The sequence below is a fragment of the Stegodyphus dumicola genome, chromosome 2 (genome assembly GCF_044657685.1).
Source record: "Stegodyphus dumicola isolate Sdum_Otavi_A_Nest chromosome 2, ASM4465768v1".
Classification (NCBI taxonomy): Eukaryota; Metazoa; Arthropoda; class Arachnida; order Araneae; family Eresidae; genus Stegodyphus; species Stegodyphus dumicola.
This window is the reverse complement of record NC_140769.1, coordinates 254,640,446-254,667,806: the sequence shown is the minus strand read 5'-3', so window position 1 is coordinate 254,667,806 and position 27,361 is coordinate 254,640,446. Positions and strand designations below refer to the sequence as shown.

The 27,361-nt window shown below is 30.5% G+C and overlaps 1 protein-coding gene and 1 long non-coding RNA gene across 2 annotated transcripts in view; one reads left to right on the top strand and one right to left on the bottom strand.

Moving 5' to 3' along the window:
• The first annotated feature begins 320 nt into the window (after positions 1-320).
• LOC118196680 (uncharacterized) lies at positions 321-8,526 on the top strand. The gene is made up of 3 exons (XR_004759450.2): positions 321-478; positions 582-741; positions 8,005-8,526. It is a non-coding gene; the product is annotated as an uncharacterized LOC118196680 (long non-coding RNA).
• Positions 8,527-15,653: 7,127 nt separating this feature from the next.
• The window catches only part of shv (DnaJ heat shock protein family member shriveled), a 37,267-nt gene continuing 25,559 nt past the window's right edge, over positions 15,654-27,361 (bottom strand). Inside the window, exons 8-10 of the mRNA XM_035372694.2 lie at positions 25,587-25,698; positions 19,082-19,241; positions 15,654-17,964 (exon numbers count right to left, since the gene is read on the bottom strand). Of these exons, the coding sequence (XP_035228585.1) occupies positions 17,900-17,964; positions 19,082-19,241; positions 25,587-25,698 (337 nt within the window). The 3' untranslated portion in view covers positions 15,654-17,899. The remainder of the gene's footprint in view (positions 17,965-19,081; positions 19,242-25,586; positions 25,699-27,361) is intronic.

The following is a 27,361-nucleotide window of genomic DNA, read 5'->3' as shown; positions in this document are numbered from 1 at the left end:
AATCGTATGTTAGGATATTTTCTACTTTTTTTCCTTTTCTTTTCTGTAGGCCCTTTTTTTTTTTTTCCTCTATTATTTTTGGGCCATTTATTTAAAATTTTATTTTGTCCCATCTTTTGTTCCTGGCCTTTTGAACTCGTACAAAATGTACGAAATTCCTTTTTACTCTCCTCAAATACGAAATTTCCCCTTTTTCCATATACCTTTCCTTCGCACCTATGCTTGATTTTTCGCCCATCGGTGCAGAAAGACTTAGCGGGTGCAAAACAAGAAATCTGTCTACTTTGTCTGTCTATATGAATTCGAATCACGTGTCATGATCTGTTCCAAAGTTTTGTTTGCAGCTTTCAACATGGCGGCTGCGTGTAGCGATGTTCGTCAAAAGTCACTTTTATGAGATCATAAGTTGAAAGATTACCGACATAAAGAAAGAAAGAGCTAATCTGGATAAAAATAGCGAACAGTATAGGATACGACGGTAAGTCTGTTTCACATATTTCAAGGAGCATATTTGCTAATAATATATTTTTTTGTGATATAAAACGTATGCTTACTGATGATTATAATATTCTTATTTTTAGTTAATACTATCAGACATCGATAGAAATGTCTACGAGATAGATACGTTAGGCAGTGCAAGGCTCAAAAATCAATAAATAGGAGTGGTTCTGTAGTTACAACTCCAAAATTTGGATTGTATGAGCAGTTATCTTTTTTAAGAGATACAGTTAGTTATCGAACGTAAGTATTTCTAACAACTTTTAATATTTTAGAACGATTACTATATTCTGTATATTTAAAAATATCACAGCTACACAATATATATTCTCTACATTTGCATTTGCATTTGAAATAATAAAATGGAATTACTTCTTAAAATGTACATTTCTGATATTGTTTATTATATAAATTTGCTAAGGGAATTTTGTAACTACAGTAACAAGTGAGAATACCTTTTTTAAGGTTCAAAATATTCATGAAGTTTTTAAGAATTTTATAACTGCTTTTCAAAATGGTATTTATTTAAGGAAATTTATATAAAATTCAATACTTTGCTTAGAGATATTTTTAAGAGCTATATATGTAAGAGAGAAACACCTTGGAAGTGCAGTTTCGAATAAGAGAAAGACACGTAGAAGAAGCCATGAAAACTGTTTCGGTCCTTAAATGTGATCATGCTATAAAAAATAATGATCCTATTTTTTAAGTATAATTTGAAACAGAAATTTTGGTTTAATCCTAGTATCCGGTGCACACGGGATTTGGCTACTTTTGGCGACTAGTATATACATAGATGTTCTTTGGGTCATTTTTGGTGTTGGCGATAATTTTCAAAATCGCGCCAAGGCTGCACCGTATAGTAGGATTTTAACGAAATTTTTTTATGACATGCATTGTTATCAGTCAACAAATTAATTTTAAATTACATTGTGTTTAATAACATTAAGCAATTTGAAACTGCTTGATGTACACTTAGCATCAAATTAAGGAACAAAAGTTCCATTTCTGGAATTTACTACTGTTTCATATGCTATATTTCATATAGACATTGTATGACAGCAGAAATGACATGTATTAACAGATGTTGCATCCATGATCTTAACAGCCCTATGAATATATGTAGCTTATGCTGGAGAAGATATCTGCTGATCCAGTTTGTAAAATAATTTGGAACTACTCTGATATGCACTCTCAAGTCTCCAAATTTCTCGCCAAACACTCCACGCTGCCATATAACTCTAAATTTTTTTCTACATTTCGAACTTTAAGCCTAAAATGTCTCTAAAAACGCAGTTTCCACGTTTTGAACACACAATTTGAGCTAAAAATCCGAAACAAAAACAACAAAATTAGATAGCAAAAACGTAAAGTTTCTAACCAAAAATATTTGACAAAAATCTATGTACACAGCAATATGTTTTAACTTAAAAACACATCTATGAATGGCCCAGTCTAGGCGATGAACGAATCTATGAACTATGCACACCTCGTTTTAATAAATTAACATAACAATAAATTTCCATGTACACAGCATCCTGTTTAAACTTAAAAAAATATATATGTATTGCAAAATCTAGACGCTACACACTAATCAACAAAATAAACTAAAATAACTAAAATAAATTTCAAACAATTCAAAAAAACAATGAACATAACATTCTACAAAATATGAACAAGAATAAAATAAAATGTACTTACCATGAATTAGTGCTTTTTCGAACAGCAGAAATACCAACTTTATACCGCCTTTAACATGCTGCCACGTAATCACTATCGTATTTATATGACAGCCAGACACACTATCCAGAAAATTCATACTGTGGTTCACAAATAAATAAAATCACAAATCCCTACTTCTACCACACACAGCCACTAAAAGTAATCTCCCAGACCCTCTTTCCACACCTCCAAATACCCACTGCTCCTTAACAGGATGGCCACGATGATATTTCCTTTTTCCGAATTTCAACAACTTCCACCATTTTATCTTTTCCCTCTATCTTCTCAGACACAGAGCATGACGCGAACCAACGAGCTCCAGCGAAAGATGTTTTAATGTCAACAGGGTTACCATGAAACATGCAATTGTGTCATAAACCAGCAAAGAACACATATTGCCACATTTGGTGAAATTAGGGCATATATCAGAGTTGTACCAATAATTTAAAGCTTAAGTTAATTGTTTAAGGCCCATATCACATGGCGTTTGTTTCACACGAACAACTGTTTCGGACAATTTTTCTGCCTGGTTTACTATTGAAAGAAAGACGCGTGACTTTTTCCCTCCTTTCCAAAAAAATTGCAGGTTGTTCGTTTTCAACCAATCAGCTATCAGCTTGTTTGTAATGGGGAACCAGTTTCCCCTGCGTTAACCCCAAAGCAATCTGTGGTGATTGGCTGTTGTGACAAAGCAGAAAAATTGTTCCAAACAGTTGTTCTTCCGAAACAAACCGACGTGTGATAGTAGCCTAAGAAAACTAAACTACTTTTTTTTATGCAAGAGCTCTTGTGCAAGGATTCCAAACTTTTTTTTTCCATTGACTTCCTTTAAAAAGAATGGTTTTCTTCAATGCTTTCTCTATTATACGTGGCATGAAACATAATCATAATACAAATAACTGCACAAGCATAACTTAAAGATAACACGTTAAAATTTTTGAAGGGAAATTGCGATACATCTTTATTGTAACGGCCCCCAAAATTTAATTGGCAATCAATTGAGATGTAACATGTGGCAAGATATTAATCTTTATTATAGCAGTCCCCTAAATTTAATTGGTAATCAACTGAGATGCAATATGCAGTGAGGTACATGACAAGAATTCGAGAAGATATTTCAGTTGATTAGTGATTCAGTCTTGGGGGGGCGGGGCTGCTGTAAGACCGAAATACCAAAACTGTTTATTAGATTTATTTTATATTATTTTCTGTATTATTATTATATTTAATTTTACAAATGTAAACAAGTTTTTTGAAACATTACAGAAAAGTTCCATTTTAATTAATGCGAATGCTGCACTTGATGTAATTATGCATTTTTTTAAGTATTTGGCATAAAACTGCTTGGTTCTTATTAGACTATATCATTTGAAAATGCTCAGCGTATTTTGTTTTTTACTTTGAAAATTCTCATCTTGACTAAAGAGTACATCTACTACGCTAAAAAAAAAAAATAAAGTGAAACTCGATAACATTATTTAATAACAACTTGGTTGATCTTTACATTACGGTAACTTGGCGATTTTTTGGCGAAAATTTGGCGACCAACTCCCCTACAGCAACCCTCTATTTTTTTTTTCCCTGCCGCCATTTTGTCTTCACGAAGTAAAGACATGTTTCTTTTCTTCTTATCTACTGAACACTTCTTCCAACAATCTACTAGCCGAATTACACTTATGCTAGAAATTTTATCAAATAAAACTGCTTAATCATGACAAATATTCACTGCAAAATTCGGAAAAAGTGTACAATACCATACACCTTACGCGTTTTTCAAAATAACACATACACATAAACCATGTACACGCCGACTTATTTTTACTTAAAAAAACATCCCAGAATTGCACAAAAATGGCATTGCGCACACTCTTCACTATATCCATGTACACTGCTTTTTTCTCATAAATTCGAAAAATTTCACGAAAATACATGACAATTTTCTCAATCTTTAAACCCGGTAAAAAGAACATATATGAAATTACCTGATCGCGGAAAAGTATTTACCCTTTACAAATATGAACATTTCCACATATAAAATAAATAAAATATCCAAAAACTTTTACCTCTAAATCATCTATTACATTATACACGTCACCAACGAATTCATACATGAAGCATCACAAATATTTAGTATCAAATATTTAAATTATTTCCATGCACGTTTATTTCAACTTAAACGTAAACCAAATTCCTACAAGCATAAAATTCACAAAATAACTATCATTTCATTAAAATATCACTGAACCATGTACACGTCGACTTATTTTTACTTAAAAAAAATCCCAGAATTGCACAAAAATGGCATTGCGCACATTCTTCACTATATCCATGTACACTGCTTTTTTTCTCATAAATTAAAAAAAATTCACGAAAATACATGACAATTTTCTCAATCTTTAAACCCGGTAAAAAGAACATATATGAAATTACCTGATCGCGGAAAAGTATTTACCCTTTACAAATATGAACATTTCCACATATAAAATAAATAAAATATCCAAAAACTTTTACCTCTAAATCATCTATTACATTATACACGTCACCAACGAATTCATACATGAAGCATCACAAATATTTAGTATCAAATATTTAAATTATTTCCATGCACGTTTATTTCAACTTAAACGTAAACCAAATTCCTACAAGCATAAAATTCACAAAATAACTATCATTTCATTAAAATATCACTGAACCATGTACACGTCGACTTATTTTTACTTAAAAAAAATCCCAGAATTGCACAAAAATGGCATTGCGCACATTCTTCACTATATCCATGTACACTGCTTTTTTTCTCATAAATTAAAAAAAATTCACGAAAATACATGACAATTTTCTCAATCTTTAAACCCGGTAAAAAGAACATATATGAAATTACATGATCGCGAAAAAGTATTTACCCTTTACAAATATGAACATTTCCACATATAAAATAAATAAAATATCCAAAAACTTTTACCTCTAAATCACCTATTACATTATACACGTCACCAACGAATTCATACATGAAGCATTACAAATATTTATTATCAAATATTTAAATTATTTCCATGCACATTTATTTCAACTTAAACATACACCAAATTCCTACAAGTATAAAATTTACAAAATAACTATCATTTCATTAAAATATAATTAAATTCAAAAACACCACTTAAAATATACATGAGCACATACATTCAATTAATAAAAATTACCTTACAATCCTAATTACTTTAAACTAAATCATTGCTAATAACAATTTTCCCAATAATACCAAATTCCTTTCCACCTTACATTTCCAACAATGCATAAAAATCATTAAAAATACTAACTTACCTAATCTCCTTCAGAATCTTCATTACGTGGCGGATACACTTTTCTTCATTCTCTTTCAGAATCTTTAAAATCATACTTATCTTTCAAAGCAAGATACCACGTAAAATAAATAACATAATAAAACATGTTTATTTCTCTCTCACACAACCTTAAAAAACATTTCTTACTATGCTTTTCAATACCACTAAATACCCATTTCGAATTCACTTTACTTACGGCCATGGGAATCCAAAAATTCACAAACACTATTTCACACAACACAGAATAAAGCCAAATACAAAATTCCCAGATTTTTCCCCATTAAAGAACAGTAATTCGTCCATTAAAATCACATGACATATCCCATGATCTCTTCCGATTAAAGAACCGTAATTCGTCCATTAATATCACATGATCTCTCATTTCCCCCACACAAAATAATGCGTAATCGGAACTCAGTACTGCTCACATTATTACCAAAGCCCCAGGTAGTAACCTTTATCGCCTCCAAAATGTCGCCAAACTACCAGTTACCGTAATGTAAAGATCAACCAACAACTTTTATTTTGGAATATTTCTCTTTGATAATATTTAATCCCAAAACTCCCATTTTGAATAAGACTTCTGCTTGAACATCCTCCTTCAATGTAATCAACTCTTGCATCATAATATCTAGATCAAATATATTGCAATTCAGAGGTTCCATGAGCCACTGGCAAATTTAAATTTTCAATGTCTTGGAATTTTTAAGTTTTGCCAGCATCTTGTATATAACAATATGTTTCCTGAGAAAGTTTGCATTCTTATAGTTTTGGTTGTGTTTTCTTTGTTCTTGCATTTATTCTTTTATGTTGTACTTTTGCATAAATAATTTATAAATTTTGAAAATGTGTTTTTAAACTTTTATTAAGCAATTTTTATGTATTTTTTTCCCTTATATTTATTTTGTATGATTTTCTTTCTTACCACATGTGTAGTTTTATATCAATAAACAATTAATTATATATTTTTTTTATTCAATGGGAGCTTGATTATTCCTATAAATTGTTGGTGCATATTTGCTATCAACCCTCTTGATCCTCGTTGACCTCTGTGCATTCAATACCAACCTTCTTAAAAACTATAAATATCTAGTTATGGCTATTAAATGATTCTTAATTTTAATATGTAGCTTCTGCCAACAAAGTTTGGCTACTCCTACCTGCATACATTAAGTGCCAAGTTCAATCTTCATGTTAATACATTTTTGTTGACACTGTGATTTTACATGAAAATTTTTTAGATCCCTAACTCTTTGCTCTGGTTTATCTGTGTTGGCTTATAATTTTTTTTTTTTTTTTTTTAACAAGAGTAAAAAGAAATACAGTACAACGTCCATAAACCGGACTCGTCGGGAGTTCGACAATTCTGGATTAGGGGTTTTTCCAGATTATAGATCATCAATTTAAATCTGGTAAGATGGCATGCAGAAATTATACAATTAAAAATATGAAGCTGTAATTTATAAAATAAAGAGGAATTATGATCTAAAAAGTATCATAATCTACAAAAAGAAGCTTAATATTTATGTGTTTACTTTATTAAACATTTCTTTTAACGTAAGTTGTTTAAGTTGCTTAGTTTTTTTTGTGCTAATACTTTCTCTTTAATTCTATAAACAGACATAATTTCTTGTTCAGTTACACAGTTCCACTGTCTAAGTCCTGTAATTGCTGTGTCGAGAATGCCCACTAACTTGTCAATCGAAATTTTTTCGTTTTCAATAACCTCTCTGTCACCTTCTTCACTTATCGGAAGCTGTATTTTCTGGATTTAGAACCATACTGCAGATTTTGCCATCTGTTAATTGATTGATGATTGGGGGCATTGTCGCCGCAATGAAAAATTTCTCTTATATCATCTTCATTTATTACCGCTTCTCCACATTTCTTTACAAAATCCAATAACTGGAAAATTTCACCTTTAGTTTGCGATGTCCGAAAACTTTCAAATTCGCGGCTATCATCTTCATCGTCCTCACCATGAAATATGGTAGCTGGCCATAAATTATGTAAAGCATTTTTTAACGTAACTTGAGACACATCCTCCACGATGCTCCACACAGATTTTATGCCAAAAAAATTTCAAAAAGTCTTGCCATTGTTCAAGAAATTTAACATAGATTTTAAAAATGCTATTTAATATTTGCTGATATATATAATATCAGTAAAGATAATTTTAGCTTAGCTTATACCATCCGTTTTACATTAAATGTGCTTGCATAAAAGCATACAGAAAAAAGTTTGTGGCTTTGAGGTCCGGATTATAGATCATTCCAGGTAATGGACGTCCAGATTACGGACTTTGTACTGTATTAAATTGCCCACTAAATCTTTATGCCATCAGTATGTCTTCAGTATTTAAATTGTTACACACACACAATGTGTATGTTTATGTTTATATATTAATTTTATTTGTATTTTCTCTTAATGTTTTCTCTATTTACAGGACCACGAGCAATATAATAGAGGAGCCTTCACTCCTTATCGAAAACACCCATTAATTTTGACGAGTCATTTAATGAACAAGCTGCATGCAGCAGCCAGCTTGTAGATGATGGAGACATGTAAAGCCTCCACTTAAAAAGAAAAAGAAAAAAAAAAAAAAAAAAAAGACATTGATTCGAATTTGTCGAGTTATTTAGATTTGGCAGCATCACGGTTAAAATCACGCATCCAAATATCTGATGATGAACACTTTTTGCTAAGTCTCCGTGATGACTTTGGTGCTGTACCACGGGGAAAATAAAAGCGAATTGAAAAGGAGAATGCTCGAATTAATTTCTGAATACGTAAAATAAAAAATTACATTTTTAATTCCTGTTTTATTATTTAACACTGTGTACTATGAGCATCATACTTAGCATGACTTTAAAATTATTATTAAAGTGTTATGCATATTTTCTTTAAAAACTAATATTACGTCCTATTAAATTAAATAATGGAAACAAAACAAAAAAAAAAACAAAAACTGCTTTAAGTGTGTGCACAGCATAGACATTTCACGAAAATATAAAAGTGCATCGTATGTTACAGAACAAGACAACAAAATGCCTCGGCAGTAAGTATAATTTAAATTTTTAGCAATGATAAAAGCTGAATAGTCTGAAAAAGCTATACAGAAAATAGATATCAATAATGTCAGCATAATGATACACATCTTAACTATTGTAATGAATCTACATTTATGCCTAATTTGTCTGTGCTATATTTATGGAATAACATTTACAGCCAGATTTTGTATTGCAGCAGATCTCCAACAGAAAATTCATTACTGTAAGCTACAGATTTATTTCTTTGCTAATATTTTTTTAATAATTTTATGCTTTCTGGTGAGAGAAATCTTATTTTGTTAATGTACATCATATATATCTTATATGTTAATATACATCATATATAATTTAAAAATATTCATCTATAAATCAAGAATTGATATAGAATTTGCTGTAAATAAATTACAAGATAATTAGAAAAAGAAATATATAAACACTTATGTAATTGTATAATACAAAATAATATAGAAATAATGTGAAAGTAATGCAGTGACTATAATAACTGCCCATACTTTTCATTCTGTCTTATAATATACACTTTGAAGTTATTTATAATAATCACAAAAAGTATCAAAGTGAGCTGTGAAATGCTTACATGTTTTTCCAACCTGTTTTATTTTTTATACATTGTACATGCATATTTATTTTAAAATGAAATAAAAATATTATTTACACACACTAGCAACTTCGCTGCAAGCCTTCGTCTGGCTTTTGAAAGTACCGGAAAAATGGCTGAAGAGAACACCAAACATTAAATTTAAAAACTGCGTAGAATTTTGCTCTGCAGAACAACTTCATAAAAAAGTTATTACGTATAACAAAATTGCAATGAAATAAGCAGTATCCCTTAATACAAATATTAATTATCCTAATAAAAAAATTAACCAACTTTCCGTTGAAGAAGAAAAATCATGCAAAACTTTTCATTATCTTACAAATAGTGAAATATGCAATAACTAACATAAAAGCAACTCAAAAAACATAAAATTCCGTGCAAAAATTTACTCTTTACAACTAAAGAACAATACAGAACAACTTTATCAAAAAAAATCAATAAAATGTATTATATATGTATAAAAATAACAATGAAATATGCCAATCTCTTAAAAACAGTGACATAAGAAATACGATGAAAATTTGTTGCCAAACTCATATTTCTAAAAGAAAGAAATTATTCAAAATGATGTGATTTCATCAAAAATCTATCAACAATAATAAGACAGGAAAATTGTTGCCAAAATCACATTTTTATTAAAGATGTGAGATGCGAGAAGTGTACTCGGAAGCTTCGTTAAAAAATTTTTTTTGAAGTTCTTTAAATTTCTTTAAATAATTTAAAATATTATCATTTTTCCAAAATTCTTTTTGTAAAAGCAGTCGCAAGGATGAAAGTTTAACATGTCCAAAAATCAAATAAAAATAAACTATACATTTTTAAAAATAAATTTTTTTTAGAAAAAATCCCGTTGAAAAGGTGTTAAGCTCACTTTGTTAAATAAATTCGTATTTAATTGATTTATTGAAGCATGAAATTCATTTTAAGTTCGAAAAATAGCTAAATGCCTATGTTTCATGACGATGTGAAAATGGAGTGTGTAGAGTAAAATCTCGCTTTCCTATAGCCCATTATGTCTCAAAATGACGCGATTTCATCACAAAATATAAAATTAAAAAAATCCTAATTCGAATTTCGAAAAAATCGCTTTGAGGTGCACTGGCTCTTATCTAGATGCACCTATGTACCAAATTTCGTAGCCGTGGGTCTATTACCTTACGTGCAGTGTAAACGAAAGACACACACACAGACACACTCTTTCTTTTATTATATGTAGAGATTTAATTGGGTTGCACTCTCAGACCTATGCTTTTATTTTGCTAAGAGAGTGGTCCGTCATTTTCAAAATAACTACAGAATAAATCACGAACTGATCCAGAGGAAAATGAATAGTTATTGTTCCCTAATCTAAGAACTTTCAGTAGACCATTATTTGAAGATGTATCATCTCGCCAGAGTTTATTGGCTATCTCAAGCATGGGTCTGTCGGCAAAATTAGGTGGGGTAGTATTCATAATTATTAGATATAGACTTTTATTTCGTCAAGAAATTGTGCAGGCAGCAACATGCCTGCACAAATAATGTTGCTGTCTGAGGCTGTGCAATAATTGGATTCCGTAAAATCCTCCAGCGAGCAATCAAAATACCAATGGTGTTTTCTATACATCTTCTTGCCCTAGGGAATCTATAATTGAACAATTCTTTTTGAATTACTTAAGTTTCTGCCTGAATATGGACGCATGAAATTTTCTTTCAGTCCAAATGCTTCATCTCCAATGAAGACGTGTGGCAGACATTTGGAGCTTTTTGGTAACTTTTTGTACCCAGGCAAATTCTTTATCATGAGAAAGCTTTTTCCCAAGGTTTGAAGCTGAGAAAATTCCTCCTTCACTAATTCTGTTGTAAATAAATATGAAGCATTGCATGCGGCCATCAAAACGATGCTGTGTGACCCTTTGTAATTAAAATAAGAAGAGCCAGCATGTGCTGAAGCCTGAATGACAACATGTTTGCCATTGACAGCTCCAACGCAATTTGAGAAGGCTCACACTGTGCCATATTCTACAGCTATTCTCTCATAATCACTTTTCTCTGGCTCGTTTAGATATACCAGCTGAAGAGCTGCCCATATAACATTACATGTCTCAGGCACAACTCCTACAGTAGATTTCCCAACACGAAAACTATATGCCAAAGAACTGTAGCTGTTGCAAGGTGCCTAAAAAGTATATATCACAAAGATTAAATATATGTAAAGTATAAATCACAACACATTTATAAACATATCAAATTGAAAGAAAACTAAAAGAAATGCATGTAACAATGAATTATTTCACAGTTTATCATTTCAGCATAATTGGCAAATAAGTACTTCAATCAGAGTTTACATTCTTTATTGAATTATGCTCTAAAATATTTACTTTATGTTTAATTTGGTAGATGTTTCTGAAAAAGAATGATTCTTAATATTAGAACTGCTGATGATATATATATATTTATTTCAATCATGAAAGAAAATCTGCCATTTTGATGAATCATTTGCTTTTATTTTAAGTAAATCAAGACCTGTTTGGCTTGAGAATTCTCATTCACGAATTTCCAAAAGCAGAATGCAATAAGGTTTAAAATTTTTAGCAAGAAGTATATCATAAATCTACATAGTCACAAGTTATTTACATATGTAATATATTGCTTGCATTATATGTTTTTAAATACTTTTTTTAATATAGAAATGTAGAAAACATTTAATAAAGTATACAGCATAATTACCAGCCTTTTTGCCTAATTTAAGTTTCATTTTTGCTGGGAAAGGTTTTGTTTCATTTTTGCTGGGAAAGAAAAAAAATTAAAAACAATGAGTTTCAGTGATCTACCAGGAGATTGGGAGACGATGTAATGAAAACCTGAGAGAGATAATTGCTACTATATACACACACACACACACACTTCCCCCCAAAAAAACTGAATTACAAATTTTTAAAACCATGACAAAGAATTTATAGTTTTGTTAACTACTTTAAACAATATTTTGGTACGTAACTTTTATGAAAGTTGGTTCAAAATTGATGTTATGGAGCATTTAAGTTTTCGGACTCAGTTTTGCCGTGATAAAAAGTCATTAAAATACATGCTTTGCAAGCTGTTTGTATGGAAATGCATGTCACATTTCTCACCATATTTTGCTTTGAGAATCAATTGGTTCAGCTCAATCGTCTTATACTACACAGGGTAGTTCAAAACTATATGTCAAAAATGTAGAGGGGACCTAAATAAGCAGATTTAATATAGGAAAGTGTGTGCGGTAATGCCGCATTGAGCCGGTAGAGGGTGCTGATGAGTACGGTGTATAAAAGCGGTCCTAACTGGCTTCTTCATTTTCCGTATGGATCTCGAAGAGCATGCATCGTTATACCAATGCAGAGCTTACCGACATGCATTTCATGTATGGGGCTGCACAAAGAAATGAATTAACTGCTCAAAGAATGTACAAGGAGCAATTTTACGGGAAGGTCTTACCTAAACCAGCTGTTCACAGACAAATGTGGTTCCAGCATGATGGAGCCCCACCTCACTTCAGCGGGAATGTCAGGAATCACGTGGACGCTGTCTACGGCCAGCATTGGATAGAATGGGGAGAAACTGGCCACTGCGTTCTCCTGATTTAACCTGCTTGGATTTCTTTTTTTGGGTCTTATTAATGGCTTCATGTACAGGAGTCCAATCACACCTATAGAAGATCTTGTTTCCCACTTGTCTGTTGTTGGACATACCTGATGTCTTTTCCAAAGTATACTGATCCATGTGTCGCCACTGAATTTTGCATCTCTGTTGGTAGCCACTCTTTCAAATGCCTATTGTAAACTGTTAATATTTTTTTTTTTTTTTTTTGTCTTTTCAGTTTCCTGTGATTCATACTGCTGTACGTGCTAGTGTTTTTGTGCGACATTACCACAAATGCATTCCCATATGAAATCTGCTTATTCAGGCCCCCTCTGCCTGCCTTTACATTTTTGACATATAGTTTTGAACCACCCTATGTATGTACTCGGGAAAAGCTGTAACGTAACATAAAATAATACTTTTATTCTAAAAAAATTAGAGCATCATAGAAATTGTTATATTGCCTATTTTTAAAAAGACATATTTTACAAACATTGAAATATTTATTCTTGTATAGTGTTTCTGGAAAGGCATTCATATTAATTCATTTACATAAATTACCATGGACTATGTACGTTTCAGTGATAAAATAGTACTAAATACACCATTTGAAAATTTAGAATCACATATGTAAAAGTTTAAGTTGAATTATTAAGTTATTTACCGCATTCATCATAATAAACACTTAATGGTATATCTGCCTATTATGGGAAGGGGAAAACTTTCATGAAGAACTTTGTAAAAGGAGTTCATTTCTAGTTCTAATAATAATGCAAACACCCATTGGGAGGGGGAGAAAAACATACACCTAATAAGATCCACACCTCTGGAACTAAGATCAGCATATGCAAAAGAAATACAGTCAAAAGTCATTAATTCGGACACCCATAATCCGGACCTCAAAACTAAAAACTTTCTGCGCATGCGCCGCGTTAACACATGCCCATAGGCATTTACGCGTGCGCGTAAGACCTTTACGACTGCGCAAGTGCAGAATACATTTTCGTGTGCGTGTTTAACGTATAACGGACGGTATAAGCTAAAATTATCTATTTCAGTTAATGTTGATGATCGAGTTGTTCCTTAATCTTCGAACTAGATCCGGCTTATTACTTTTTTCACACTGTAAGAGCAATTTTATAAAAATAAACTTGAACTTTCGATTATGTCAAATAGAATTTCCGATGCTGGAGCTCCCAAAGGATCTACAAAACGAAAGTATGTTTCGATGTCCATCAAACAAAAAGTGGAATTGCTGCAAAAAATGGATAAAGACATGAAGAAGGTGACAGAGAGGTTAGTGAAAACGAAAAAAATTCGATTGACAAGTTAGTGGGTATTCTCGACGCAGCAATTACGGGACTTGAACAGCGGAATTTTGTAATTGAACAAGAAATTATGTCTGTTTATAGAATTAAAGAGAAATTATTATCATATAAAACGAAGCAACTTAAACAACTTAAGTTGAAAGAAATGTTTAATAAAGTAAACAAATAAATATTAAGCTTTTTTTGGTAAATTTTGATACCCTTTAGATCATAATTGTTCTTTATTTCATAAATTACGGTTTCATATTTTTAATTTTAGAATTTCTGCATGCCATCTTACCAGATTTAAACTGATGATCTATGATCCGGAAAAAATCGATAATCCGGAATCGCCGAAGTCCGGATTAACGACTTTTGACTGTGTATTAGTATTTAAAGGTTTCAGTCACATAGTCAGTGGTAGGCCTGAATGAGTGAGAGTGTTTGGTTTAAAAGGTCAGTAAGCAGGAAATAGAAAAATAAAAATAATTATCTCATTAGACATTCATATAAATACTTCAGAATTGAAATCAGATGAATGATAGAATTAATGCTTTTTTAACAACAAAAATCTTGCAATCAATAATAAATAACGACGTTTAATATTCTAAATGAAGAGCAAAAAGTAAAGGGTATCATGCATTAGAGTATTTGGCAGAACAACTGCTAGAAGTTAAATTTTTAGAGAAAAACTTTTAATTATGAAATCTATTTTTCTTTTATTTTCCTTATTGTTAATAATTTATTTAAATTACAAGTCCATTATTAGTTGATGATAAACAAGAATTAAACTAATAAATAATTAATGTACTGCAGTTTCTTGCTTAAAGGGTTTTTGAAATGTTTTGCTTTATTCTGATTCACAATTTAGCACGACTTAGGAAATGCAAACTTACCTCAAACAAATGCTCAGCCTTTCTTCTGGACTCAGTGGGGCTCTCATATTTGTCCGATTTTTAACATGCAAGGGGCTTACTAAAGCTGCAAGTCTGTTAAATTGGTCAGTACTCATCCTGAAGTAATTAAAAAATAATTCGGATATTTGTTTCGCATGCGAGGCAATAAAGAAAAAAATCTCCTTGAACAGGTTGCTCTAAATAAATCTTTCGGAACCATTCTCGCCGTTTTTTACTGCTGCTTAATGACTGTACTTAATAGTAATGTGTCAGCTATCCCAAAATCATCTGAATCTGACATCATCTAGCAAACCTACAGAAACACAGCGAAGTTAGAAGATGACTGCTCCATTGATCCGGGAAACAATGCTATATTACAGCGTCACATGATTATTTTGCTGCAAATAATTCTATTGGTTAAACGCACTCTTCGCAAGCGTACTCGTTTGGACACTGTTTCACTGGTAACGTAAATGCGCTTTCGTTATCTACGTTCCGAGTGTACTCGTAAACCATTAAAGTGGCTTATTAGTGACTCTTTACATCATTAAAGGTATCAATCCAATCAATCAAGACTTAAAAAGGCTGTGTGATTAAAATTTCAAATGAACATAATAGACTACAGATATAAGAATGTTACTTTTATTGTGAAACATACAATTACACATTCTTCTAAAAGGCTGCACTGGAATGTCAAATGCAACACATATTTCAAGGAACCATGATATTTCCCATGATAATTTTTGCCTTGTACTTCAATAAAAGACAGTGTACTTAAGTTTCATATCAAACAAGAGCTCAGAAATAAATATTGTTCAATTATAGAAATAAATAGTGAATTTCATTGGCAATCTACAGTATCAACGTAAAACAGATAAAAATATTCTAAAAGATAAAAAATTATTCTAAAAATTTCACTTATTTCTTTTTATTCCTTCAAACAAGACAGTACGAAAGTTTAAATTGCAGTTAAATGCTAGTGGAATTGTACCATTAATCCACAATTAGAAATGCCTTGCATTAAAATTTTTTTAAAAATAATTATTTATCTAGAATGAAAATACAACTGTAATTGTACAATAATTTGACAAATAACTACCCAAATTATTTTGCATGATTTTTAACAGCTCAGAGTTAAACTCAAAGCCAAATTTAAAATTCAATAGTATAATCTTAACATAAGATAGCATAATGCTCTCGTGACAGTTTACTTGACAAATGTGTTTACTGACTAAGAGTTGCCGATTTCAGATTACTACCTACATGTTTCTCTCACTTTCAAAATACTGCTTTAGACTCAGAATTTAAAGATTTCATTAATTGGTTGTTTTTAATTGCCAAGTAGTACATATAAACAATCAACTTCTGATTAAAAGTTTACATTTCACATAAATCATGCTCGATTTATATATATATATATATATACATATAACACCATTTTGAATAGTGCTTATGAAACTCAGCTATTTGCCAAATTTTCTATACAATTCAATAGTTAAATAGCTTTGTTACCTGAAAACAAATATATAGATGGTATATGAATGTAGAATGAATTATATAAATAGATACGTAAAATGTGGGATTAACACAAAACTTGGTGAAAGACCCTATAAACAAATTTAAAGCACTTCTTTGATTTCATTGAAGTTATAAAACAGTACACCTGCCATGCAAGGAAGACACTGGAAAAGACTAAATAAATCTAATTTCTTTAACATTTTCTAAATTTTTACTAGGTATTTTATTTTGCTTTGTATATCAGTTTATGATATTTATAACATACATAATCATTTCAGACATTAAAAATTCAATAAGGTCAGTTCATTTAGTGTTTTTAATCTTAAGAAAATTAATTTTATACTTTAGTATCTAATTTTCTTGAAAGAAATCACAAAAAAGTATTGATCTGAAATAATATACAGTTTATTATGTTTAGTAAATCAGTTCATGTATATTCATTTCACTTTCAGTATTGCTTTCCTCTGATTACACACATATAATTTTGTAATTTTTTTTTTATCTAAAATAATTTTGTACGTAAAATACAATTATTATAAAAGTTAACACAGGATAAAGCTGGCAATCAACTTAATTTCATACTTTACTTCCATTTTCTATTTTAAAGCAATTTTATAAATATTTCTTTATCAGTTAATTAAAGGGAACTATGAAATGACACATACAATGCTGGTTGACAGAATTTTGCAAAATAATAATTGACAGTGTCCATAATAGAAATTTCATACAATACTACACAATATGTTAAAAAGTGTACTTCCCATAAAAGCAAAGATATATCTGTATGTTCAATAAACTATTGCTCCTAAATTTAAATTTATCACATGCTTATTTTATAAATCTGTTTAGGCTAACTTCCCCACATGAAAATATAAGCAGTTCATATTGAAAAATGTACAAAGTTATAATTTAACTGTACACAGGCCATAGTACTATTAAATAATGTATAATGCTATACAAACAAATTTAAGTAAAATGTGATTTATGAAGTTAGAAATTCAAATATTTTTCACATTTATGATAAAATTACTTTTTTAATATTCAAAGTACAAAGTTTTCATTTTATACTTAAAAAGAATACAAACTTTTCAAGTACATGTATGTAAATGCACAAAACTCCAAATCAATGATATCACTGTATAAAATGAAATAATTGATCATTCAACTATAAACAAAAAAATAAATATTTGCACTCGTACTCTTAAATTCCATGGCATTTTCTGACAACAGATATAACAGAAAAAATAAATAATTCTGTACAATATGAACAAACATTGTTTTTTCTTAAAAGTGACAGATATACAAAAGTCTCAAATTTCAATTGCATAAGAAATTAACTAAGTGCCTTCTAATGTCAGTAACCTCTAAGTCCATTATAAACTTTTGTCTTTGATGCTTCATTAAGTATTTCTTTTATTTCTGAAAGGAGAGGGAAAGTGATCAGTTACATGGAAATAAAAAAAATATAAATAAATAAAAAAAAACCAATCACAAAAGAAATTTATGAAAGAGTTCATTTGAATAATTTCACTTTATAGTGAATATTGCATAATTACTCCCATAAACCTAAAAATATCTTGAAATTTAAAAAAATAAGCTCATGTAAAGATCGCATCATTAATATTCATTTATATAAAATAAGTCGCATTATATGTTTCATATTTGCTATTTTTCTAAAACTGATATCACATACTACTTTATTTCTTAACATTCTTATTAATTTATATAATGAATATTGTGGAACTGAAAGCAATTTAAAAACACTCAAAACTGCAAAGATTAAACAATTTTTTAGAAGAATTATCAAGATATGACTATTTCAGTGAAGTGCTATACAATAATCAAATTAAAAAACTATGAAAGCAATTTAAAAACATTTTCAAAACTAAATATTAAATAATCCCCCTCAGAATAGTTAAGAAGACACAACTAATTCAGTAAATGTGTGTGTGTGTATTGAGAATATGGCAAAGCACACTAGGGCTATCTGCCTAAGGGGAGGGATGCCTTCGTGGAGGACTTGCTAAGAGAAACTGGTTCGTATACATGTTACACATGGGGAAAACCATGAAAACGCCCATGCAGCCAGCCCGTTCGCGGGATTCGAACCTCAGACCGAACTACCGGTGTTCAGCGATTTTACCGCTCGGCCGATGGTGGGCACTAATTCAGTAAAAAGCTATAGAATAATTAAATTAAAAACTATCATCAAAAGACATTAAACAGCAAAATTACAAACTTTTTAAATTTATACAGAAATATACAACTAAATTTAATCATTTTTAGGTATTTCTATTCTAAATTTTCTCCTAGATCCATTATTCTAGAAAATTTCTATTTTAGATTTATCTCAAGGACAGGAGAAGGATTATCAATATAAGTTCAAATTTGTTATAAAACAAGTCTTCATAAATTTGCAATAAATTTATAGAAATTTTCCATATATTTTTGCAACATTAGATGAAAAATAAAAGTAGCAAAATTAATGTAATGATCTGATATAAAATAATTTTAAATGAATAAAAAAAGTACATACTTTCACGATGCTCAGCTGTTAGTTCACCTTTGGGAAAATCAACATCAAAAGTGACATACAGAGTTCCCTTAAGGTTGTTATTCTCATAATTAGGCATTCCTTCATTCTTTTTCCTAATTCGGGCACCAGGAAATGTAATTTTGTCTCTTGTTATTTCAACCTAGGAAGCAAAAATTCACATTAAAATATTAACCATTTATCAAAACTGAAAGAACAGCACATATATACATGCATACACATGCTTAAATTAATGCAATGGAGCAGCATATACTGAAATATATACTGAAAATTTACAAACACAAATACATGCTTTTCTATGATTAGCAGTTTCTCATAAAAATAAAGATAAAATTATGTTTGAATGGTTATCAACACTTTAAAAACTGAGGAAATGAAGGTTTTTGTTGATTCTAGTTTAATTATGACCATTAGCATGGTTTTTAATTACAAGTAAAAGACAGTTACTGAAATTAATAAAATGTGTGAATAGTTCACACTACATTTAACACTGTTTCATAAAGTTATTATTAAAGATATTAGAAATGGCAGCATATTGCTATAAAAATTTTTTCCAACTTTTATTTAGTTAGTAATTTTGTGTTTTGGTGTTTAGTCAATAAAAGTTGATCTAAAGAAATGATTAGCTTTTGAAAGAATAAACATTAACAGTTTATAAAATAAAAACTATAATTAAAATTGGGAGGGGCTAAGCGACTTAGGGGTTATATAAAAAAATTTGAATTTTATACAATAAGCAATCTTATGGCAAAGCATTTGACAGCAAGAAGGGAAGCTGGCTTGCATACAACATGTAACACATGGGGAAAACCATGACAATGGCCGTGCGACAGCTTGTTTCTCAGGATTCAAACCCCCAGACTGAACTATCAGTGTTTAGTTCTGGGCCTACGGTGGGCTTAACAATCTAACAGTTAAATAACCAAATATTGTATTATTTTGAATTTAAGTGTACTTTTTATTCAGATTTTTAAAACATATAATTAGGATGCAGCTTAAAGTCAAAGCAAACATTTTCACATCTTATTTTTGTAAGCTCCCAATCTACAATAATGTACTTCTTTAACCTTTCTAAATGTCTTTTTTAAAATGCTACATGGCTAATAATTTGAATGGCAGTGCAAATGATGCACACTTGTGCAACAATGAAGCACAGAATTCAAAATCTGAAAGTGAACATGTCCCGAGTGATAGTATATCTGAAGAAGATTCTCAATAAAGTAGGTAGCTTATTATATTTACATCAGTACGTATCCAAGTAAATAAAAGGTTTACTTTTCATTAAAGTACTGTACAATTATTTTTTATAAATTTTCCAATTTTAAATTCCTACAGGCATTAAACTTGAGATTACTTTTTTTTCAATTTCCCATTTTCAACATCCTACTACGGCTAACATTAGAAGTAATATGGTATTAAATTATTTAAATTTATTTTTTACACATAAAAGAACTTTTATTTATTATTTAAAAATATTTTTAAAAACTTCAATTTCTTACTAAAAATAACTAAATTGTGAAAAAATAACCTCTGATAAGTTTTTAATTTATTAAACTCAAGTTCTTAACTAAAACCATGCTTACATTAGAACAGAAAAACCCTACTAATGGCAAAATTTAAAAAAAAAAAATATTTAAATAAATCTGGACTGTCTCTGTGTAGTTGATACTCTTCCTTGGCTAGCAAGGTCACTAGACCTTTCACCAATTGAGCATGTTTGGGACATAGTAGGCCGCCAGATTCGGGCACCACAAAATATCGCAGATATGGAGCGACAACTGATGAATGCCTGGCAGAATGTGTCGCAGAATGACATTAGGATCCTCTACCATTCCTTGTTTCAATGAATTCAAGCAAACCAGGGGCAACCAGGAGCGGTCCGACCAACTACTAATTTGAACACTCAGTGGGAGCTTGTGAGCCATGAACAGGTACTATGACCTTGATTTTTTAATTATTTTATTATCTGTGTATGAGTTATACACATATTCAATTTTATCAAAAACAACCACTTCCTTTATGGTGCTTCAATTTTTTTTGCAAAAGAGTGTATATCAAACAATTACTTCTGAAAGAGATATTACCATTGATGAAACTTTGATGTTGTTGAAAGAATATTTATCCTGGCGCCAATATATACACAAGATAAAAGCAAAATTTGTACAAAACATATATGCTAAGGGAATCTAGTACTGATTACATACAGTCATTTATTATATATACCAGTAAAGATATTTTATTTCCTCCTAAATTCTGATCTCTATGGGTACCTTCACAATACGTACAATATTGTCAACAACAAAGGAAAAAAATGTCAAAGATTGGCTTCAAGTGGAAAAATTGTTCCAAATACATATCGAAGGAAAAAACAGAATGTTTCAAATGTCACAAAGGTAAGATCTTTCTTTAATGGTAATAGAAAATCATTAAAATGCTCATGCCAACTGTATACAAAGTGATTAAACTGACATGAATCTTAAAACGGGGGGAAAAAAAACATAATGTGCATAGTCTTTCTCCACAACATATCACCGAACACACTGCAGAATTTTTTATGAGAAACGTATGTCCGGACAAAAATGGAAAAACGCTGTCTCAATAGTTGAAACCTGGATGTATTTAAGCGACTGCAATAAAAAAAGGTCCATTTATTATTATCAAAGAGGAGGGAAAAAATTCTAAAAATCCTTCAAAGAATCTGGAAAAGTTTTTCAAAGGGATTTATGATTGTCGTTGGTTTTTTGTATAACAGCAAATTAAAAATAAAGAGAATGGAGATAAATGTTAAGATCAACTCTGCATATTATGAGGAACATATTTTTAATCCAATTTTCAAATATGAAATACAAAGTCTGTAATCCGGACTCGTCGGGACTTCGGCAATTCCAGATTATAGATCATCAATTTAAATCTGGTAAGATGGCATACAGAAATTATACATCTAAAAATATGAAACCGTAATTTATGAAATAAAGAGCAATTATGATCTAAAGGGTATCAAAATTTACAAAAAAAAAAAAAAAAAAAAAAAGAAGCTTGATATTTATTTGTTTACATTATTAAACATTTCTTTTAATGCAAGTTGTTTAAGTTGCTTTGTTATTTGTGCTAATACTTTCTCTTTAATTTTATAAACAGACATAATTTCTTGTTCAGTTACAAAGTTCTACTGTTCAAGTCCTGTAATTGCTGCGTAGAGAATACCCACTAACTTGTCAATCGAATTTTTGTTTGATGGACATCGAAACATGCTTTTGCTTTGTAGATCCTTTGGCAGCTCCAGAATTGAAAACACTTTTTTACATAATCGAAAGTTCAAGCTTAACTTTTATAAAATTGTTCTAATGATCTGCAAAAAATGATAAGGCGCATAAGAAGATTAAGGAACAGCACAATCTGCAACATTAACTGAAATGCCTTAGAATGAGTAAAGATAATTTTAGCCTAGCTTATACCGTCCATTATACATTAAACGTATTACGCGCATGCTTAAAGCATACAAAAAAAAAAAGTTTGTGGCTTTTAGGTCCGAATTATAGATTATTCCGGATTACGGACTTTGTACTGTACCTTATTTTTACTCACAGTGTGATTATCAATCAGTAGAACTGCATCAAGACAAAGCAAGTAGCCACACATCACAATCTAGTGTTAATTTCCTAGAAAAAATGGAATAAAAAATAGGTATTGAAGCCATACCCTTCATTCATATCCCTACCAAATTTCCTGATGTATCACCCATGGATTTTTGCACTTTTGGACTTTTAAAAAGCGGATAGTCCAAACGTCAACTTGCAACCCTCCTTGGATTTTGGAAAGCTGTTCAAGAGGAATAGGACAAAATACCTCTTCCAGTACTACAAAAAGCTTTGTCTTTGAAGTTACGGTATAGAAAGATAGTGAAGAATAAGGGCTATGAAATGGAACACATAAAACACAAAAATTTTAGGTAAAACATTTTGGTAAATACAATGAAAATCATCTAAAAAATGTGTAAACAGCCTGTCTATTGTAAAGTTTGTAATGTAGGACTGTGAAACCATATTTCAAACTTTATCGCAAACAGAAAAATTAAATTTTTGAAAAAATATTATAGTTATTGTTGATGTTGAATAAAAGCATCATAATCTGCAGATAATGCTGTCCATTATTTAAAGCAGACATAACTTTTCTTTCTCCAAAAATTATATACAGGAAAGATAAATATAGAGTAAGTTATATTTAAAAAAAAACATAAATTTAAGGTAAAATACCATTATTATATTACCATGTTATTACATTAATCTATTTTAAATTTTATAAACATTAAAAAATCTATAAAAATTTTATGATTTTTAGAAAAAATTTTGTCAGAATTGTGTGACAAGTAAGGAGTTCGAATTTTAATATCAAAATAAACTTTGTGTGAACCCAACCCCATTCATTTGGAATTAAAGTAAGATACACACGCAATGAAGGTACAAACACAAAACTCAATATATCAGTTCAGAATATAAGAAATATATCACTAAGAATTGCCGAAGTAATCAACCATTGATTTGATTTCATTAAAAATAATAGTCAATGACTATCCTAAAATATATATTTCTCCAAAATTCAGGCTCATTGAATTTCTCAATACATCATAATTATTCCTAAAGTTTTCTGCATTTGCTAAACATGATTTCCCTTAGCATTTCTTTGATAAAAGTCACAAAACATACAAAAATGTTTAATAACCATTTTGAAATTTAAACATTTATTCAAAATTTTTTGCTAATTTCCTAACAATGTTAATATTATAATATAACTTTCTGGATGTTTCACGACGAAATACTTTTTGTTACAAATGAGAATTCTGTGTAGCAATTACGAGGGTAAGGAGAAAATTTCTCGGCCTGACCCAGAGATAGTGCTCCAATCAGCAAAAATTTATGTTTCTTGCCTGGGTGCAGGTGACATTAGTTCATATGGCAAGTTTCAACTTGTTCTCTCAAGTAGTTTATTTACATGAATTTTTGAAGTTAATGTCTTCTATGTTATTCGTTAAAATAGATAAACTTGAATACTGTGCTCTCATAAAATTCTTCGTTCCGGATGGATTAAGCCCTAAAGAAATTTATCCAAAGTTGAAAAAAGTTTATGGGAGCTCTGCTACTTCCATGTCAACTGTTAAAAAATGGGCAGCTGAATTTAAATGTGGTCGCACATCCCTCGAAGATGACCCATGTGAAGGTTGGCTCTAAACCGCAACCATCGAAAAAGTGCATGATATCATGTTGAACAATAGGCAAGTGAAGGTACACGAGATAGCTGAAGCTGTGGAGATATCAGAAGAAAGGTGCAAAACATCTTGCATAAAGAATTAGGGATACGAAGCTCTGTGCAAGATCGGTGCCGCATTTGCTGAATGCAGATTAAAAGCAAATGCGCAAACAATTTTTACAGCAATCTTTGGACTGATTCAACAGGGATCTTACCGATTTTGTATGCCGATTTGTCATCATGGATGAGACTGGATCCATCACTACACGCCAGAAATGAAACAACAGTCCAAGCAGTGGGTGGAAGCCGGTGGCTCGGCGCCAAAGGAATCGAAATCTATCACATCTGCTGGAAAGATCATGGCTATTGTGTTTTGGGATGCGAAAGCAACCTTGTCAATCGATTACCTTGCAAAAAGGAACACAATTACAGGTAAATATTACTCCAACCTTCTTGACTAGCTGGGTGCCAAAATTTGCGAGAAGAGGCTTGAAGAAAATATCATCTTTCACCAGGACAATGCCTTTCCCCCTTATTCTCCCGATTTAGCACCTTCAGGCTTCAATCTGTTCCCAAACTTGAAGAAATTTGTTTCTGGGAAGTGCTTCACACACAGTGAAGAAGTTGAATATTTTCATAACCTTCCAGACTCTCACTTCTGGGAAAGAATACTGTGCTAGACTAAGTGTGATGGTATCAAGAGAGATTATGTAGAAAAATAAAGTAATTTTTTAACTGAAAGTTGCAGTCTTTCATTGTTAGGCCGAGAACTTTTCACCTTATTCTCTTACATCTTTAAAGATCAATGTAAATGTAGATTTTCTTTGCTCCTGGCAAAAAAAAAAAAAAAAAGAGATTCAACTTTCTAACTCAAAATTTTGGGGAGCATTTCAATACTTTCTCAAAAATACTGAAAATAATAGTAAATATTAAAAGTTTAAAATGTACACAAAATCCATAATCATAATAAAATTCATAAAATAATCAAAACTGTAACAGCTTTCTTAAAGCTATAAAACAGTATTCAACTTTAATGTTGTGGAGCCATAGAAATAACAATGGACTTTTTAAAAATCCCCATATAAAAAATATTAAATATAATTATCTAAACCTATGATAACCTGTTCCTAACTATCTTTTGCTCATGTAATGCTAAGATTCTGAGGCACCAAATAATCTAAGTAATAAGTTGAGAAATGCTGCCACATAATAAACTTATAACATATATGGAACTAAAACAAACCTTATGACCATCAAGATGTGTAATCTCCATTGTGAAGCCACACAGTGCATCAGTAAGAGATATTGTTAGATTGGTATATAAATCATCTCCTCGCCTTTCGAATACAGGATGACTGAAATATAAACACATTTATAAAATATAAACAAAATTAATTATGCAAAGTTTTGCTCAATTATAATACAGTGTTTTAGTACTGTTACAAGGGTTCTCTTAGATATACTTCACGAGTTCAATGAAACCCATATTAATTCACTAAACATAGAATCTAATTTGAATTAATTCTTATGTACCATAGTCAAAATAAAGTTGTGTTTTTGTAGTAGTGCTAGTTCAGAGATCACTGATACAAATGCAAATCTGAATCTCTAGCAAATACAATCAATGTGGTTATAAAAGTAATTATATTGATTGCCTACTTAACCTGCAAAATATTGATACAGAAATATAGGCTTAGAAATTTTCAACATAATTACTTATATTTACGAAAACCAACATCATAATGGAATCATATGAATAAACTGAAATTTACAGGAAATGCTAAGTAGATTACAATAAGCAACTGGTTAGAATTTTAGTAGTAATGCATGCATGGACTGAGCAGCTCACTTTGAACTATCTTCCAAGCCCTAAGAAAAAGGTATAGCAGAAAACTAAAAAAAGTACTTTATTATCTGCCATTTAACAAGAAGTCATTATGGCTTTTTAACAATGAAGGGCCCAATAATAAGCAAATTGTATCATTTAAAAGATAATGAATGATTGGCCTACGAGAACGATAATTTTCCTATCATGAATTCATATCTTATATCAGGCAGTGTTTCGTTAATGATGAACGTATGGAAGAAGTGAGTTAAGAGAACCAGATAAGTCAAAATCTTAACAGCAAAAGATGATAGACATATCATATGCACAATAAGGATGGACTATGTAGCTTCATCCAGACAACTGGCACAATATCAACACCAAAATATGCAAATACGGCATCAAAAATGTGAGATGGCTTTAATGGCCAGTTGACATTAGTGAGATAACCCAAGTGCCACCCAAGCAAACCCTACATCAAAGTACAGGGATTAATACACTTCTTAACTGCTGAGTCCCTCCTTTAGGAAAAGGGACTGTTTCCAAGGTTATAACACTCATACTAACCACATAGGTGGTCTAGGGAGAAATTATTTTTAGTCAAAAGTTATTATTTATATGAAAATAAATAACACCAAACTATACCAAATATATGAAAATAAAATATAAAAATCCCTATAACAAATATATGAAATAACAAATATATGAAAATAACTAAAATATGGAAATCCTAACCAAAAATATGAAAATCCTTTTTATCTACTAAATGAAGGCAGAAATGCATTTTGTTATACTGACATTAGAAAAAATTTTAGTGGAACCTATTGATAATTTATAGACTATTACATTAAATTATATTAAGCTTTTATCACTCGCACAATTTAGCAAATGTTGCCAATGTGCAAAACATAAGATCTTTAATTTATCTTCCACGTGGCCTCAGAATGCTGCCATTTCAAAAAGGATAATATTTAAAATTTGTTTCAAATTTAATCTGAAAGTGGTTAAGAAATTAAGCAATTTAAAAACAATAAATGCACTTTATTTTTACAGTACATTTGGTTGATACAACTAAACTGATAATTTTTATAAACATTTACAATATTACAAGCAAAGATATTGCCAATACCATATGATGTATTTTAATAAAAAATTATTTCGTTTTTAATACTTAATGTTTACTTTTAGGAATT